Below are 18,949 nucleotides of genomic sequence, written 5' to 3'. Positions count from 1 at the left end.
GGTTCTCGGTAAAACAAGGGGATCAAGTCTCCCCACTTTCCCCTAATACACAAGCGGCCAATAATCTCGATAGCAAAAAACAGACTGCATACTTCGTTGATGTGTACAAATTGAGTAATACTTACTACCAAAAAGTAAGTCTCACATTTTTGTGCATATACTGTGCACAAACGCACATGCAGACATAACCTCAATCCGTCAAGCTGAGTTGGTTGGTATGTACCTGCAAGTACTACGGGGCCTTCTATCGAGAGTTCGGTTTATAAGTGATCATATTACACTTAGTGTGCGAGAAAGGCGATACGTGATGATATTTTTTCATATACCTTTAGTAGGTATATGGTCCACCTTACTAGAGGTTGAGGTTGAGGTTGATTGACTGCTCGTAGTTGCTACTCCATTATGACCAGATCAGCTGTTCTTGCACAGGGAACCAACAGATGTTTGCTTGGGACTAGCACACATCTTCAATGTACAAGTACTGGTGATCTCATTTGTTAGGTCATACTGGCGCCTGCCACGTCAGAATGCAAGTCAATGTAGGGAAGGGGGAGGAAATGATGATGCAATCACTCGCCCACTGCAAGCCGAATATACCTCTGCACTTGCCACGAGTTCATGCGGAATTTTTTGGAATTTCTGGGTTAGGTTGGAGAGGCAGAAGGTCCGTCTTGGTTAACGAGCTGCCAATGTGATAGATAGGAGAAAGTAACTGATGGAATTTCTAATTGGATGTAGGAAACGAGATCTATAGTTCATTTCCAATTCTAGCAGATTACTGATAGAATACTCAAGTTGAAGGTATAGGAATAGTAATGGAAACGGTATGGAAGTCCATTTCCAGTTCTAGCGATTGCTAGAACATGAGAAATAAAGAGAAAGATACAAAGTAGGAGAATGGAACGGACCTGGGATTGAACCCACGACCTCCTGCGTATGAGGCAGAAGCAGTAGACTACCAAGCCCGCTTATTAGTAGGTATATGGTCCACCTTACTATAGATAAAAGAATCATGAACTCATAAATCATAACGACAAGGTAATAATTTTCAACGAACGATGGAAAACACAGTGACTTTTACACGAAGGAAAAAGGCATCAAATTAAATCTATTTATGATTTCTGTTTTAACCGGCTCCCAAACAGGACAATACGATAAACCGATTACAACAAACCAAAATCTCATCGATTTTGTCGGTAAATATGTGATATGAAGACTCAGCACACGTGTTCAGCTCACTCCTGCTACGAGACGAATTCAAACGTGGAGCTTTATTTCAATCACATATTATCAGACAAATAAGCAAATTCTTATTCATACGGTAGACGGCTATTGAACTCTCTATCAATGAAGTTACTGCAGCTATTGCAATTATAATGGCCATTACTCTCATTTCATCGTGGGGTTCATTTCTTGTAAATGTTCCTTTTGTGTTTCTGCATTGATTCGAACCTTCTTTGGTCTGCCGCGCTTGCGAAGTGGTTTAACCCTACAATTAAACATAAACTTAGCATTGATTCTCAGGAATGTATTCAATTTCTTACGTATCGGGTTTTGGTTTTTTACGTCTTCCGCGCTCCAGACGACCTTCCACGTGGTTTCGCAAATGAATTTTCAGTTCATACCTGCAATAAAAAAGACGTTTTTATATCGCTTTAAAGAACTGCAGCGTAGCCTCTTACGGAAATGCAAACGTCCTTGTGCAAAGGTGACACATGTGTGGGGATAGACCATGCTTTCGCTTTTTATGGGCTTCCAGTGACCTCTGAATCGTGAATTTCATGGGACACAAATCGCAAGACAATGATTTCACTCTTTTCTTCCGCTTTCCTCGCAAGTGCTCGGTGTTAGTTTCGTGTATTTTCATATGCTGTAGCATACGGAATCTGAAACGAATTAAAGCGCATGTCTAGTATTCGATGTATTTGAGTGATCCGAAACTGCTTACCGATATATGTAAGCTCTTCCACAAATGGGGCATTTATGTTTGCAGAACCCATGTGCGGACCACTTGTGGTCCAACAATTGTTTTTTGTCTGGAGGAAAGATTTTTTTGCATATGTCACATTGGAATTGTTGTTCTCCTATGTTCTTTCCTTCGTTTTGAGCAGTTGATTTTGCAGCATCATCGATCGTACTTGTACGTTCTTCTTCCTTGACGTCAAGCAAACACTCACTAAGCGCCTTCTCGTCATGATTTCCATGTACCGGTCCCTCACTGTCGGATTCCTTCCCATCATATATCCAATCTACACACGTGTTGTCTCCAGCTTTTTCATGAAGTTTATAAAAATGTACCTTGGTGCGAAGGTGTTTTTTGAGATCCCTCCTTGAAAAAGAAAGACCTTTTAGTTATATTGGACCTAATAAATATGAAATATGTAGAGGATTTCGCAAAACCGCTTACCTTAAAGATGTCTGGAATTCACAGGTGGTGCAGGTATGGATTCTTGGCCCATGCACTACTCTTTTGTGCCGCTTAAGTTTAGGTTTGTCGTCACACTGTTTATAGCAAATATTGCACTGAAATGGCTTAAGTTTTTCCACTTTAACACCAGGTTCAATTTTTATTTCTCCAATTTCAATCATGTCGTTGGTTTCCCCTTCCTGCCCAGGTTCATTATGGTTCAATCCTGCTGGCTCCTGTTTTACTGATATCTCCATTAATAAGCCTTCTTCATCGGGACCACCTATTAAACCAGGTGAACTCTTGTCGTGCTTCTCGTCAGTCTGAGAAATCGTGTCTTCCGCATTTTCTAGTACTACGGCAGGATTCACGTCACGATGCTGTTCAGTCCCTACATCATACTGTTTCATTGACTTGTGAGTAATTGCGAATTGTTCGTGATAGTTTTCGTGTCTTAGGAAAGAATCCCTGAAAATGACCATGTTATAATGTCCAACTTTATGGATGAGTATAACAAGGACTTTAACATTAATATCAAATATGCCCGGTAGCGGAAAGCAGTTCTCTAGAAACTAATTTGGTTTTGAGTTTTGTTAAAGGTGCTTACCATCTTACGAACGATCTTTGACAATGTTTGCAATTATATTGTCTGTTCCCATGAAAATTCTTGTGTTTCAAAAAGCGTTTCTCATTGTCGAAACGCTTCTCGCAAATATCACACTGGAATTGTCCATCATCCCGGATGGACTGGCGAATGTTTCGTATTTCATCTGCAATGCGCTTCAATGGCACCATATTTTCGGAGTCGGTTTCTGAATCACACCCAGGCTGTCCTATTTTAGCATCATCAACCTGTTCAGGCTGCATCATGGATTGCAACAGGCCTTGCACTTCCTGGCTGCGCATCCGAAACTGGTGAAACTCTGTCAATCGCAACCGGCAGATAGAGCAGATGGCTCGACTCAAACGATCATCGTGGGATATCTTAAATATTAAATCGGATATTCAAGTTTAATTGGAAAAAGAATAAAGCAATTACACATTATACCGATATCGAAAGATAATTCAGAATCCAATTAAGGAGATCGTCGTCCCTGAGAACATCATCGACGGACTCTTCACTCATGCATAGCCGACAAATTCGGTAAGTGTCGCCTAAGTCTATGGGCTCTGTTTTGATTGCAATTGATGCCATGGGATCTTATTTTGAAGATTCTGCACATTGAAACTATTAGAAAAATTATTGAGTAGTATGCACCCAGAATTACCTGCTCTTACTAACGCAAAATGAACTCCCCCAAGAAATTATGACGTTTGAGCGGGTCGAATAATGAACGCAAAATGAACTTTTGTACGAGAAGACGACCCGCTCAAATATCAAAATCCATCGGGTGAGTGAATCCGATGAACCGCTGCACAAGTCTAATAGACTCGTAGACTAACGAAAAATGAACTCCCCCAAGAAATTATGACATTTGTTGAGCGGGTCGCATAATGAATGCAAAATGAACTTTTGTTCGAGTGGACGACCCGCTCAAATGTCAAAACCTATCGGGTGAGTGTATTCGATGAACCCTCACACAGGTCTATAGACCTGTGCAGTGGTTCATTAAATTTACTCACCCGATGGATTTTGACATTTGAGCGGGTCGTCTTCTCGAACAAAAGTTCATTTTGCGTTCATTATGCGACCCGCTCAAACGTCATAATTTCTTGGGGGAGTTCATTTTGCGTTAGTCTATAAGACATGAATGAATGAATAGACCAAAGCAAAATGAACTGCCCTAAGAAATTATGACGTTTGAGTGAGTCGTAAATGAACGCAAAATGAACTTTTGTTCAAGTGAACACTCCGCTTAAGTATCAATGAACTAAACCGCGATGACGTCACGCGTCAATTTTCAGCAAAAAGAAAACCTCATCTGAGGGCAAAGTTTATAAAAAAATGAACATCAACGTGAACATCCGGTGAACTAACAGGTCCGAATTCACTCAAATGTTCATCGGCCCGCAGCGGATGTCATTTTTTCGAGAAGAAGAATCGTGAAAAAAGAAAACGCTCGTGGTTAAGTCCATATGATCAATATCCAATGCACCAATAGACCTGTGCAGGAGTTCATCAAATTCACTCACCTGACGGATTTTGACATTTGAGCGGGTCGTCTTCTCGAACAAAAGTTCATTTTGCGTTCATTATGTATACCTAGTACATGTACTGTCACAAAATCGTAGACCCCCTCCCCCTAAAACCTGTGACATCATTTTTGAACGACCCCAAAAGGGATATAAATTAGCAAACATTGGGTTGTCTATTCTTGAGTGATGCGCGGTCATACAAATGCCAACTTTGTTTTATATATATAGAGAAAAAAAGAAGAGAAGAGATTCATTTTTTAAAAATGGTTCAACTGATCAATGATACCCCGGCGGTCAAAGATCCCCCGGATTACGGTACTTTCATTCTATTGCTAAATTTGGTTTTTGAAATCACATCGTTTCGCAACAAAGAAGATCTCACTTAAGGGGGTCAAATGCAAAAGGGTGTAAGTGACAAAAACTTGGTTTCGAAAAAAATGGGTGTAAAGTTTTCCAACATTTTTCGTTCCATACAAATCGTATGGAAGTTCAGAAAATTACTTATTTTCTGTGATTTTTTGCAATTTTTACAGATAACGTACAAACAATATCAACATATTGCCGCAAAGCTTTAAAACCAAAGCATTTTTTGCTATTTTTTATTTATTATCAGACTAAGGCCGGAGTGGCCTGTGCTGCATATAAAACTCTTCTCCATGCAGCTCGGTCCATGGCTGCACTTCGCCAACCACGCAGTCTGCGGAGGGTCCGCAAATCGTCCTCCACCTGATCGATCCACCTTGCCCGCTGTGCACCTCGCCTTCTTGTTCTAGTCCGATCGTTGTCGAGAACCAACAGCTGATGCAACTCGTGGTTCATTCGCCTCCTCCACGTACCGTCCGCCATCTGCACCCCACTATAGATGGTACGCAGCACTTTCCTTTCGAAAACTCCCAGTGCGCGTTGGTCCTCCACGAGCATCGTCCAGGTCTCGTGTCCGTAGAGAACTACCGATCTTATAAGCGTTTTGTAGATAGTCAGTTTGGTACGGCGGCGAACTCTATTCGATCGGAACGTCTTATGGAGTCCAAAGTACGTACGATTTCCAGCCACTATGCGTCTCCGAATTTCTCTGCTGGTATCGTTATCGGCGGTCACCAGTGAGCCCAGGTACACGAATTCTTCAACCACCTCGATTTCGTCACCACCGCACACTGTTTCCTTTCAAGGAAAAACGTGATCGAAATTATTTTGACCTAGAAAAAAGCATTTTAGACCTGTAGTTTCTTTAGCAAAGTTTTTCCGTTGAATATTCTTGATTTTTTGGATGTATCTATTTTGTGATTAATCCCCCTAGAAGTGAGAAACAAAAAAAAAATTTATTATCAATTTAAAAAATTCATTTTGTTTAGCAATGTTGTAGAGAATCTTATTAGAAAAAATGTTGCTGAAGACACTATAGGTCTATCTTTCAATTTTAATGGTCAAAATTGATTTTTAAATGAAAACGCGCTAAAAATCACTTTTCTTTGAATAACTTTTTCAATCAATTTTCTACAATTTTCGTATGTTCTACAATTTTGATCGCCATGAAAAAATACATGTTTTGCTATAAAAACATATTTTTTATCTCTTATATGTGAAGAGATATTCAGTATTTTCTAACAAAAAGTGAACTTTTTCTGTACAAAAAATCTACTAAACTTGCAAATTCTTGCAAACGAAACCACCTCCACGTGAAACTATGAAGTAAACACTAACGAATAATGGGAAAATCATTTGTCGCTCGTTGTCCCTTCCATGTTAAAACTATGAACGTAATCAGTTTATCACCAGATTAACGGAACCAATTTTTTACTAGTTCAATTGAGCTGTTTCTTGTTCGGGTCGTTCAAGGTTTGTAAAATATATAGAAATTGTTTTTATTATTATATTTCCATATTTTGGTATTTCACTATTAAATTACACAATTAAAAAATCATGTTATAATACTAAAAAGTTAATCATCACTACAGTCGCTGTCGCTTTCTTCTCTCGTACTATCATCAAATAAAACCAAAGTTTTTTCGCATCTTCCGACAAAGAGATGCTTTTTTCTTCAAATCCTCGAATTGACGTGATCAATGGATCAGATGTCTCTAAAAGCCGGTGTATGAGGTCTGTGTTTGTTTGCACCCTTGAAAACTTCCTGGTATGATCTTCTCTGTAGTTTCTGATGTCCTTATTTCGCGATTCTAACGCCTCTTCCGTTAGTTGACCAATAGGAACAAGGAAAGAAGAAATTACTTTTGCACCATGAACCAGTATTTTATGCACAGATGCTGGCATTGGGTACCATCCGGGTACCATTGATCGACGAGAATATGAGCAGTTTGCAAGGCATATTCTTCAAACTTTTCGGAATCAATTTTACAACCTGAAACGAGTACAAAACAGTTCATAAAATAACTCAAACATGAGTGGTCGAAAATTACCAGAAGCCATTGTCTCAAGGATAATTTTACATCGATATATTGCTTCAGGTTTGATTTCTGTGATCTGTACAGATTGCTCCCAATTTTTAAAAAAGCGCCTGGCAGTATTGCCGTCGTTGCTATTGCCGCATCCACCAGAACGAGGCTTGTCGACGATCAATCCCATTTCCTTTTTAAATTTCGATTGGATGATGGTTTTCCTCTCCGATACAGTTTTCTTGTGTTCTGCTGTTCTTGCTTGCCATTTCTTTATATCCAGACGATAAGCCAAGTGCAAAAAGTACTCGAAAAACCGAATATACGCATGAAGCACCGACAAACCAAACTGGAAGGTTCCTTCATTTTCATTCCGTTTCAACACTGCATTCAAATCATTCATTTGCGACGGAGATGCGCCACAAATGTAGCAGCATTGCGATGAAGTTGACGTTATGGTATTGCATATTTTCCCGTCAACCATTGTCATGAGCATGTTATACTTAACGAGTACGGAACAGCCAAAACACTGGAATTTCGAGGGTTGTAGCTGCGCAATTTGGCTATCCAAAGAAGCTTGTTCGGCATTGATAAGTGCTGCAGTCTCTTTAGCAAATACTAAATGTAACGGCCTGCAAAACCTCGTAGATGAAGGCCGTGGGTTTTGGAAAACAATTTTTTCATTAACAACAATGCTGAATGGGACAATGGATGTTGCAAAAATTTGGCTGTCGGTTGCAGCACCATCATCATTTCTAGACCAACATTTGAAAAGGGCGTAACAGCCAAAATTTATTCCTTCCGATTCTTCGTCTACATATAAAGCTATATATGTGGACAAAGAATCAAAAGGAATAAATTTTGGCTGTTACGCCCTTTTCAAATGTTGGTCTAGATTTGTAAATTTCTGCTTATATACTGCATGGTCACCACTGCCATCATACCCGTACTTAACCGTACACACCAAATTCAACAATTCTTCATCTGAAAAGTTAGGTATAATATCTTTGGTCCTCAACATAATTCGTTCAACCGTATGGTCAAGAAGTGCTTGCAGTTTTATTTCTATGTTTGTCTCGCCTATAGTTAACGACTGCTTATCAGGATAACATCTATTTTTTGCTTCTAATACTTTCTTGTATGCCGGATATAAGTTAGCATTCCGCATCTTAGCTCCTAGCCGCATCTTGTTATATTGCGATACTGTGAGCTGAGCATCACAAACTAACGCCAAAGCTTCGTCTGGAGTGTAAGAAACGCATAGTGATTGTGCGACACATTTCAATGATTTCAACATGTGTGTTGCTTGAGACGGATTACTCTGCGTGCAGATGTTCAAAATTGATGCCTCAACCCTCCTACCTTCTTCATGTAGCTTCATTGAAGTCGCAAATGATAATTCATCTGCGTTGTGCTTGGATCTTATTTCTGATGTTTTCCTTCTTTTAACGCAGTCTGAACTTTCACTGAAGGCAAGATTTTTCCTACCTCTCCTTTAGAAGTCGAAGGAAGTAGGGTGAGTACGGATTGCGGCATTTCGAAATATTGATCAAAATACTTCAACTTCAATACTTCAGCCTCTACGCGCGAATACTTCTTCCATAGCTTCTTAAAATATTTGCTTAAGTTTAAAGAGCATTTCAAAATCTCTGACCGTACATCTCCAGCTTCATCAAAACTGAAATGATTCATTATCTCCAGAGCGAGATAATCGGCTTTTACCTTCATGTTTCCTTCAACACATTTCCATACTCGGAATAAATCGTGGTACTTGAGTTCACCTGCAGGTTCAAATCTACATCTAATATCTATTATTTAGATAGGTAATGAAACTTACTTGTTGATGTCATGTTTCGAAATTGTTTCAAACATTTTTTTTTCACCATATACACAGGAAATTTAGTCACATTAAAAAATTCTGTTCACTACTGCCTTATCTAAAACATAGCGTTGGCTTACGAAATTAACTTTTGTGTTGTGTCGCGCAGAAAAAAAATACTGGTTAAACACTCTGAATCTCGGCTACAATCAGATAAAGGCTACTTTGATATTTTCAAAAATTTGGTTACTACGTAAAGGAATTAGGCGAGGATTACTTGGATAATAAGCACTATATGTACAATGTGCAAATATGATTGAAGAATAAGTAACTGTTATTTATAAGGCACATCGGACCACATAAACGATCCACATAAAAAAGATATGAAAAATGATAGAATTATCGAACAAATATGATGTTTATGTGACATATCCGCGAAAAAAAAAAAGATTTTCGTGGAACATAAAGTATATGGCACATTTTTAATCACAGGTTTTAACATGGAATGGACAGCGAGCGACAAACGGCTTTCCCTCGATGCATTAGTGTTTACTTCATAGTTTCATGTGGAGGTGGTTTCGTTTGCAAGATTTTGCAAGTTTAGTAGATTTTTGGTACAGAAAAAGGGCACTTTTTGTTAGAAAATCTTGAATATCTCTTCACATATAAGAGATAAAAATTATGTTTTTATAGCAAAACGTGTATTTTTTCATGGCGATCAAAGTTGTAGAATATACGAAAATTGTAGAAAATTGATTGAAAAAACAGAAGGGTTATATACAAGATACGACCGCCTGACGTAAACGTCGTAAAGATCATAAGAATTATTTTGGTTAGAGCCTAGAGTGATTGAAATTTTGACTTTTGCGCACCCTTATGCTTGAACGATAACATTTGCTGTTTTGGTGAACCTCCTAAATTTTCAACTGAATTGGTTATAATTTAACTGAGTACGAGCAGTTGGAAGTTTGTATGGAAATTACTATAGAAATCGCCCCGTATGTGAGAGATCATTTCGTGAGGCGGATCATTAACTATTTAGGGAGAAATCTCTCACCGCCGGACACTTCCCAATACCGGACACTTCTTAAAACGACCCTACTTGCAAAGGTCCGTCCAAGGTCCTCCGAGGTCCCGGCAAGGAAAATCAGATATTCATGTGATAAACTTTGTACAAAATTTGAAGTTGAATAAAAATTCTTCACACCTGTTTTGTTACATTTACTTCAATTCAATTATTTCTTCTTGCTGAGAAAGCCACAGAAATTAGCAGAAACAAAAATTGAAGAGAACTTTGAAAAAGGTGGGAATTTGGATTAGGATTTAAAAAATTTAGCTGAAGAGTCAATTAAGCTCCACTAACAATTTTTAATATTTACAACTTAAAGCACGTGAATAATATTACTATTCTGAATGATGTCTTTATTCATGTAACAGGAACTTAGTCACATTTGAACATGATGCAATAGCGTCCGGTACTAGAAGACATTTTTCTAAATCGTAAAATTTTTCACCAAAATTCATCGTCGAAAAACGTGTTCAAATGATCAAATTCAAAGTTTGTATGAATCATCAATGGTCAATGGTCATATTTTGTGTTTCTTTCTTCTATCTATTCTTCCTTTGAGGCATTATAACTCACGAAGAGGATGACCGATTTGCGAGATTTCCTCACTAATCGATTCGTATTGGGATCAGCTGTGTTTCTATATGCAAAAGGTTAGTAAATTTTAAAGGAAAAGTTGGGAAAATTGTCAAAATACAATAGCAAGTTTGGAGAAAACCTAATGCGATCGCTCGAAAAATGATCTAGATTGCGGCGTCGCAATCAACGCAGAAAATGACATTTCGAACGTTAAACGTAAAAACCCGAGCAACACTGGGTACGTTCTGCTAGTATGGTATAAAAGGAAACATAATCCGGATAGTTAAAGTTTTTTTTTGTTAAATGGCTTATGTTCCGGCACTGGAGGATTTCCCCCTAAATATAATCAACCCGAAGATTTCGTAGAGTATTTCTAAATCTGTAAGACGATTGTAGTTGCAAACCGATCGGATTTTGGTAAGCAAAGTTATAAAGAAAATAAAAATGCTCATTATTGATATGTTATTCTTTTACGTGCTCAATTGAATTTCCCACGATTTAGTATTTCCTTAATAATTTTTCTTGCAAGCAGCGAATTGTTTTGCAATAAAGACGATTTATTCACTTGCTAAGTTTCCTAGGTTTCCTATGATGCCGACGTACTCATATATTTTTAGATATCAATGATCAACATTGCAAAACGGTTTTCCGAAAAATTTACTGTTTTCATAGTAATTCTGGCAGCCTATAACCATGGAGCACCTAAATGACTTCGAATTGGTGGATGATGTTGCACTCCTCGCGCAACGGTGCTCTGATATGCAGAGTAAGCTCAACGACCTTGCCGAGCGCTCCTCTTCGGCAGGTTTAGTCATCAACGTCAACAAAACCAAATCGTTGGATGTAAACACGGTGACTCTTTCCAGTTTCACAGTAGCCGGGCAACCAGTGGAGAATGTTGAATGCTTCACGGGTAAAAATCCGTTCCCGAAAATGAGAAAATAATTCATGATTTCCTGAATCCAACGTGATTTCATGTTATGATAATACACCATGAATATAAATCATGATTTCATGATTTATTTTCGCGTAACGCAACCAATGCGTTACGATTTGGTTGTTGAGATCGAAAAATTAAAAAAAAAGTTCAGCAGGGGTTTTAACTCGAGTACACCGAGTGAGAGTCCGGCATGCTACTTTTCAGCCGTTCTCACTTCTTGGGAAGGGAGTGTTCGAAGTATAACTGGTTATGCATTTTGTTGACTGTTGAAGATTGCGTAGTACCATGAATAATGTTCCTGAAATCATGAATTATAATCATGATTTCATGAACTGGCATGATTCATGATTTCATGATTTTTTATTCATGATTGTGGGTATGCATTTGTTTCCGTGTTCCAATATCTTGGTAGCCAAATGGCGTCAGACGGCGGTACCAAGATCGACATAGGCGCACGGATCAAGAAAGCAAGGGCTGCCTTTGCGAGTTTAAGAAATATCTGGAAAAACAGGCAGATAAGTGAACGCACCAAAATACGAATTTTCAACTCTAACGTGAAATCTGTGCTATTATACGCTAGCAAAACATGGTGTGTATCAGTGGAGAACACTCAACGGCTGCAGGTGTTCATTAACAGATGCCTGCGGTATATAATTCGGGCCTGGTGGCCTCACAACTGGATCTCAAACAACGAGCTCCATCGTCGTTGTCACCAGAGGCCGATAGCAACAGAAATTCGGGATCGGAAGTGGGGCTGGGTCGGCCACACTCTACGTAGGGGCGGAAACGAAATCTGTAAACAAGCATTAGACTGGAACCCAGCGGGACATCGCAGCAGAGGCAGACCCAGAGGCTCATGGCGGCGAAGCCTCAATAAAGAAATAAGAGAAGTCGACCGAAATCTAACCTGGCAACAGGTTAAAGCGATAGCCGGGCAACGCTCAGGATGGAGATCTTTCAAGTCGGCCCTTTGCACCACCGGAGGTGTACAGGATCCATAAGTAATAGTAATTCTCATACAAACCGCGCGTGCGTGCTTAGTCAAATTACAACCATTGGGATGTTGGTTATATGGGGTCGGGAGGTAGCGAGGTTTGTTTTGTTAAACGTTTTGCCGCGTGTAATGTGTAGTTTTTCCGCAAATCATGTTCGATCGCACACCAATTCATTTATGTTTCGAACAAAATTGGCGTAACTTACTATATATGAAAATGGTTGGATATGACAATTTAAAATTTTCATTTAAAAACCCCAAATTTATTATTCCACAGTGGTGATGATGCCTTTTTTCGATTGTTATTCGGCTTAGAGTGATCAATGCATCTCATAGTTAATTGCCTATTAAATGGCGATTAAATGTTTTTGAAGTGCTATTTTAAAGGGATGCTGCCTAAATAGTAGGATACACGCTAACTTTCACCTACTCAGTAACTGAGTAAAATTGCATTGCTCCCACAGAAATTTAACTCAATATCCGTCAAAAAATTTAGAGTGTAACCTTGTTTAAAGTTGATAATCAATTTTAATATTCACCTCTTGCTTACATGAACATGTCCAGCATCTCTAGCACTTTTTCATTAACACTACTTTTTTTGCTCCGACCGCGGTCACTGCTCTGGTTCTATTGTTGTACTTTTTGTGCGAATCACCGCACAAAAGTAGAGCGCAAGAACCAACTGCAGACGGCGGTCGTAACGAAACTGTGAAATTTTACTGGATTTTTAAAGATTTGGAATTTTTAATGTTTTTACGTTGATAACCAATAGTTCCAATGGGCTTAAAAAAATGCTGGAGAGTTACCGATTCGATTGATAATAAAATCTCGAAAATCCATTGAAAGATAAAGGAGCCATGAGCGTTTGAAATCTATCCTAATTTCGTGACGGTCTCGAATTTGGAAATTTCCGTTTTACACCCTTTATCAGAGTCTTCCCCTTAGACGTAGTTTACGTCAAAAGTTATTCAAAGAAAAGTGATTTTTAGTGCGATTTAATTTAAAAATCAATTTTGACCATTAAAATTGAAAGATAGACCTATAGTGTGTTCAGCAACATTTTTTCTAATGAGATTCTCTACAACATTGCTAAACAAAGCGAATTTTTAAAATGGATAATAAAAAAAATAAATTTCGTTTCTCACTTTTAGGGGGATTAATCACAAAATAGATACATTCAAAAAATCAAGAATAATCAATGGAAAAACTTTGCCGAAGAAACCATAGGCCTAAAATGTTTTATTATTGGTCTATTTAATTTCGATCACGTTTTCCCAAAAAGGAAACAGTGTGCACCGATAGAAACTCGTGGTGGGTGGCTTACATTGACCTCTCTGAGCCTCTTCCTATCGTGTACTTCGTCTTCGACGTGTTGATGACTAGTCCAATCCGTTTAGCTTCGTTTTTCAGTCTTATGTAGGCTTCCTCCATCCTCTCAAAGTTACGTGCCATGATATCAATGTCGTCGGCGAAACCAAATAACTGGACGGACTTCGTGAAAATCGTACCACTCGTGTCAATCCCTACCCTTCGTGTTACTCCCTCCAAAGCGATGTTGTATAGCAGACACGAAAGACCATCACCTTGCCGTAACCCTCTACGCGTTTCGAAGGGACTCGAGAATGCCCCTGAAACTCGAACTACACACATCACCCGATCCATCGTCGCCTTGATCAACCGTATCAGTTTATCCGGAAATCCGTTTTCGTGCATTAGCTGCCATAGCTGGTCCCGATCGATTGTATCATATGCGGCTTTGAAGTCGATAAATAGATGATGTGTGGGCACGTTGTATTCGCGGCATTTCTGCAATACCTGACGTATGGCGAACACCTGGTCTGTGGTAGAGCGTTCACCCATAAATCCCGCCTGGTACTGCCCCACGAACTCTCTTGCAATTGGTGTTAGTCGGCGGCATAAAATTTGGGAGAGTACCTTGTAGGCGACGTTCAGCAATGTGATTGCGCGGTAGTTGCTACAATCCAGCTTATCGCCCTTTTTGTAGATGGGACACACGACACCTTCCATCCACTCCTGCGGCAGAACCTCATCCTCACAAACCTTGATAATCACCCAGTGCAGCGCTCTAGCCAGTGCCTCACCACCGTATTTAAACAGTTCTCCTGGTAGTTGGTCAACTCCAGGGGCTTTGTTGTTTTTAAGCCGACCGATTTCCTCCTGGATTTCTTGGAGATTCGGAACCGGAAGTCGCATGTCCTGCGCGCGTGCTCCTAGGTTCATTACCATACCGCCACCGTTGTCTGCCATATCGCCATTCAGGTGCTCTTCGTAGTGCTGCCGCCACCTTTGGATCACCTCACGCTCGTTCGTAAGAAGGCTCCCGTTTATGTCCTTACACATATCGGGCTGTGGCACGTGGCCCTTACGTGAACGGTTCAACTTCTCATAGAACTTTCGTGCGTTATTAGCGCGGTACAGTTCCTCCGTCTCTTCACGGTCTCGATCTTCCTGCTGGCGCTTTTTCCTCCGGAAAATCGAGTTTTGTCTGTTCCGCGCCCGTTTGTATCGTGCCTCGTTCGCCCTCGTGCGGTGTTGCAGCAATCTCGCCCATGCTGCATTCTTCTCCTCAACTAACTGCTCACATTCGCCGTCATACCAGTCTTTCCTCTGATCCGGTGCCACCGTGCCTAGTGCAGCGGTTGCGGTGCTTCCAATGGCGGATCGAATATCTCTCCAGCCATATTCAAGAGATGCTGCGCCTAGCTGCTCTTCCGTTGGGAGTGCCACTTCCAGCTGCTGCGCGTAGTCTTGGGCTAGCCTACCGTCTTGTAGCCGCCCAATGTTTAGCCGCGGCGGACAACTCCGACGCGTGTTGATCACCGTCGAGAGTTTTGAGCGCAGACATACTGCAACGAGGTAGTGGTCGGATTCAATATTCGCACTGCGGTAAGTGCGTACGTTCGTGATGTTTTACCGTCGATTAGAACGTGGTCAATTTGGTTTTCCGTTACTTGATTAGGTGATTTCCATGTGGCCTTGTGGATATTTTTGCGGGGGAAGAAAGTGCTTCGGAGTACCATTCCGCGGTAGGCTGCAAAGTTTATGCATCGTTGGCCGTTGTCGTTCGATACGGTATGCAGACTATCCGGTCCGATGACCGGTCTATACATTTCCTCCCTTCCTACCTGGGCGTTCATGTCACCGATGACGATTTTGACGTCCCGCCGTGGGCATCCATCATATATCTGCTCCAGCTGCGCATAGAACGCTTCTTTCTCGTCGTCGGATCTCCCTTCGTGTGGGCAGTGTACGTTGATGATGCTATAGTAGAAGAAACGGCCTTTTATCCTCAGCTTGCACATCCTTGCGTTGATTGGCTGCCACCCAATCACGCGTTGGCGCATCTTACCCAGCACTATGAAGCCGGTTCCCAGCTCGTTGGTGGTGCCACAGCTTTGGTACAAGGTAGCCGCTCGATGCCCGCTTTTCCACACTTTCTGTCCTGTCCAGCAGATTTCCTGCAGCGCCACGACGTCGAAGTTGCGGGGATGTAATTTTTCGTAGATCACCCTATCGCAACCTGCAAAACCTAGCGACTTGCAGTTCCATGTTCCAAGCTTCCAATCGTGATTCTTTATTCGTCGCCTAGGTCTTTGCCGATTATATCGAGTCGCATTATCTCTTACATTGTTCGTAATTATTGGTTTTCCAGGCAGCTTATTGGGCCTGCGCAAACCTCCTGTCTCGTTGGAGGGCCGTCGTGTCAGGGCTGTTTAGCGTCCCACCTAACACCAGGACTTGGGTTTATGCGCTTTGACGGCACACGGTCGCTTTGGTGGGGCCAACTTGCGGATACATGCAGCTTTTTATAGGAATATAACAGGGCCCACTGCCAAACCACACCATATTCTAGGCAAGCCCCAAAACTCGCAGATGGCCTGGGGAGGGATCGTCAAGCCCTTGGACATAGTCCCTGCTGCCCGACGCGACAATAGGTTGGCCGAATGCTCCAATTTTATTTCGATGGAAGCCATTTTTCAAATTTCATAGAATTTAAAGAACAGTTTAAAAATTTAACAATCGCCATCCAGCTGAATTAACTTTGAATTTATTTACTTTTTTTCGATTAGATTGGGATTAAACAGACATTTTGGCCGATATTTTGACAAACAAAAATGAATTTTCTATTCAGTGAACCGTGTTAATGAACTTTCCATAGAACTTTTCATATAAGAAATCATGCATGATTTCTTATATGAAACAATTAATTTCTTACTAATTAAATTTATTGAAATTAAATTAAATTAAGCTTTTCATATTAAGAAATTATGCATGATTTCTTATATTAAAAGTTTAATTTCTTATATGAAAAGTTTATTTTCTTATATGAAAAGCTCATTTTTTATGAAGGACGAATCTGAACGGGCGTATCACTGGATACGGCTTTACTTCATTTCATTTGCTTGACAAGTTATTGGTCGAAAAGCACACTACGGCAATGTCGTAATGGGCGATATTCTGAAGTTGTCACCCTGTAAGGAAATGACTTCAGCGTAGTCACAGTTCAAAGGGACGACGATGACTACGATAAATGTTCATGATGAATGTTGTTCTGATTATTCATTATATTGTGTTTGTTTTCGTAACTGTCTGTGAGATTATTTTGGTCTGATTGCTGAACATGGGCCAGATTTTATCGGTCTGGTAGTGAAACATTACTTTTTCTGTGCATAGCATCCAGCATTCTGGATCAGTCATAATAATTCATAATAAACAAATTACAAAAACAACTACCTTCTTTCATAACAAATAAACATCCCTCAATTTGTCGATACAACTACAGATTTGAAGTGAAAGTTCTCTTACCTATTCATTGATTGATTGAAAATTTTCAGAAATTGCAGAGATATCCAAAAAAAATATTCAGCTAGTTTGAGTATAGAAACTTACAAAATGAACGAATATGCCTATGAAGCAGGTAACAATTTAGATCATAGTGTCCCGAAAGTATGCCGCTTATGCCTGAGTGAAGAATTGCTTGAGAACCTCTATGACCGGATGGATCTATGTGCTTGGATTTCAGATCTTCTTTCGATTATGGTATGTATTAATAATGTATGAAAAAAAAAAACTCAAAGACTACCAATCTGTATTTTAGGTGTCTCAAAGCGACAACTTGTCCCCATGGATTTGTGTTCTCTGTCGGCTAAGGTTACAGGATTTCTACGAGTATCGTCTAAGCTGCATGGAAGTCCAAGAGGTTTTAGAGAACGGATTCAATGTGATCGAAGATGAAAATAATTCTCTATCTGAAGACCCCAACGACACTAGTTCGGATATTATTCTCATGACTCCAGTTTCCGATACTTCGCAAGAGCAACCTAACGAGAATAAATTGCTGGTTTCGGAAACTAAACGTATCTATAAAGGAGGCTATAAAGGACGACATGAAACATGTACTATTTGCGGCAAAACAATCCAAAGGTTGCGTTTAGAAGACCATCTAAATATGCATCTTGGTAAGTTAAACCATTATGAACGCATGCTGATGTTTTCGTATGAACTTTGAAATAAAAATCACAGGTTTGAGACCGTATGCTTGTCAACGAGGCTGCCAGGAACTGTTTTTTCCTTGCAAGTATAAGCGCCAGGTGCATTACCGAAAGGTACACGATGGTTTCAAACACGAATGCTTGATCTGCGGCCGCACCTTCGGTTCTAGACAGGGTCTTTTCAGTCATCATAAGAGACATCACACTATAACCACGTATGAATGTAACATTTGTCATAAACATTTTTCGTCAAGGTAATTTTAGAAGGTAATTTCGAAATATGAAATTAATAACGCCCTTTTTTATTTTAGCTATTTCAGAAACCAACACAAAACGATGGTACATGAATCAACTAACTTTGGTTTACCTTCTGATCAGCCACATGAAAACTCTGATAACACAAATAATGCAGGATGTGAAGTATAATAAAAAAAATTGTAAGCAGTGACCGTATGTAAAATGAAAGCATTATATGTCTATAAATTAGCGCTAAATTGACAAAACTCATTGCAATGTATCCGACATCCTCTCATGATATTTCAGGGTGTCTATTTAAAACCAATTTTCATTTTTATTTATTTCGTTCAAAAGAGGGATGCTTATGCGAGTCTTCAACTATCTTTCAGGATTGAATTATTAGAACCAATAAAATTGAAAAGATGTTAGCATAATGTTGAAAATCGGTCACAACTACTTAATGAAAATCATTGCTTTTTTAGCCATTGAACATGAATTGTTGAACACATGTCTACGACGAGTTTAGTACTCTCCATTTAATTCCACTACGTTTTGTTATCTTTGCAGATACGTTTTTCGACCACAACTGTGTGGTCGTATTCAGTGTCTCGTACTTGACTCGTCGTGACTTAGTCGAGTGTGGGCCACCTAACCTTCTCCCCGGCTACGCCGGTAGAGGTTCTGGACGGCCCATGGCTTGTGAGGGCGATGAACCGCAAGGTTTTCGGCCTTCGAGGTGGCGAAGGGAAAAGCTAGACGCCATCATCGAAGCATAATATCAGTAAGGACCTCAAGGGGAGCTTGTTGAAACTTCGAAAGTCGATGTTGGACGCCAAGCTGGAGAGGGCGGTCGGGACGGCCAAGTGCG

At 40.1% G+C, this 18,949-nt stretch overlaps 2 protein-coding genes across 4 annotated transcripts; one reads left to right on the top strand and one right to left on the bottom strand.

Annotated features, from left to right (window-relative positions):
- Positions 1–1,245: 1,245 nt before the first annotated feature.
- LOC134217881 (zinc finger protein 62 homolog) lies at positions 1,246–3,712 on the bottom strand. The gene is made up of 8 exons (XM_062696711.1): positions 3,676–3,712; positions 3,456–3,622; positions 3,015–3,391; positions 2,408–2,875; positions 1,949–2,329; positions 1,683–1,886; positions 1,545–1,625; positions 1,246–1,489 (listed from the first exon to the last, which is right to left on the bottom strand). The coding sequence occupies exons 2-8, from the start codon at positions 3,600–3,602 to the stop codon at positions 1,390–1,392; spliced, it is 1,758 nt and encodes a 585-aa protein (XP_062552695.1). The 5' UTR covers positions 3,603–3,622; positions 3,676–3,712; the 3' UTR covers positions 1,246–1,389.
- A 13,159-nt stretch (positions 3,713–16,871) lies between these two features.
- Positions 16,872–18,347, top strand: LOC134213532 (zinc finger protein 334-like). Of its 3 annotated transcripts, none has more exons than XM_062692671.1 (5): positions 16,872–16,996; positions 17,188–17,392; positions 17,451–17,811; positions 17,876–18,098; positions 18,156–18,347. In XM_062692671.1, the coding sequence occupies exons 2-5, from the start codon at positions 17,246–17,248 to the stop codon at positions 18,268–18,270; spliced, it is 846 nt and encodes a 281-aa protein (XP_062548655.1). In that variant the 5' UTR covers positions 16,872–16,996; positions 17,188–17,245; the 3' UTR covers positions 18,271–18,347. The 3 variants fall into 3 exon arrangements, with proteins under 3 accessions (XP_062548655.1, XP_062548654.1, XP_062548656.1); XM_062692672.1 differs by having other exon boundaries at positions 16,966–16,991; XM_062692670.1 differs by having other exon boundaries at positions 16,953–17,392.
- Positions 18,348–18,949: the final 602 nt, after the last annotated feature.

Source organism: Armigeres subalbatus, chromosome 2, assembly GCF_024139115.2.
Source record: "Armigeres subalbatus isolate Guangzhou_Male chromosome 2, GZ_Asu_2, whole genome shotgun sequence".
Taxonomy (NCBI): Eukaryota; Metazoa; Arthropoda; class Insecta; order Diptera; family Culicidae; genus Armigeres; species Armigeres subalbatus.
The sequence above is the reverse complement of the archived record's forward strand: the minus strand, read 5'-3'. Positions and strand labels throughout refer to the sequence as shown.

Coding starts and splice junctions, on each gene's coding strand:
- LOC134217881 (XM_062696711.1), bottom strand. CDS start 3,602: ATGGCATCAATTGCAATCAAAACAGAGCCCATAGACTTAGGCGACACT. Junction 3,392..3,455: donor TGAATTATCTTTCGATATCG/GTATAATGTGTA, acceptor TTAATATTTAAG/ATATCCCACGATGATCGTTT. Junction 2,876..3,014: donor CAAAGATCGTTCGTAAGATG/GTAAGCACCTTT, acceptor GGTCATTTTCAG/GGATTCTTTCCTAAGACACG.
- LOC134213532 (XM_062692671.1), top strand. CDS start 17,246: ATGAACGAATATGCCTATGAAGCAGGTAACAATTTAGATCATAGTGTC. Junction 17,812..17,875: donor CCATCTAAATATGCATCTTG/GTAAGTTAAACC, acceptor TAAAAATCACAG/GTTTGAGACCGTATGCTTGT. Junction 18,099..18,155: donor CATAAACATTTTTCGTCAAG/GTAATTTTAGAA, acceptor TTTTTATTTTAG/CTATTTCAGAAACCAACACA.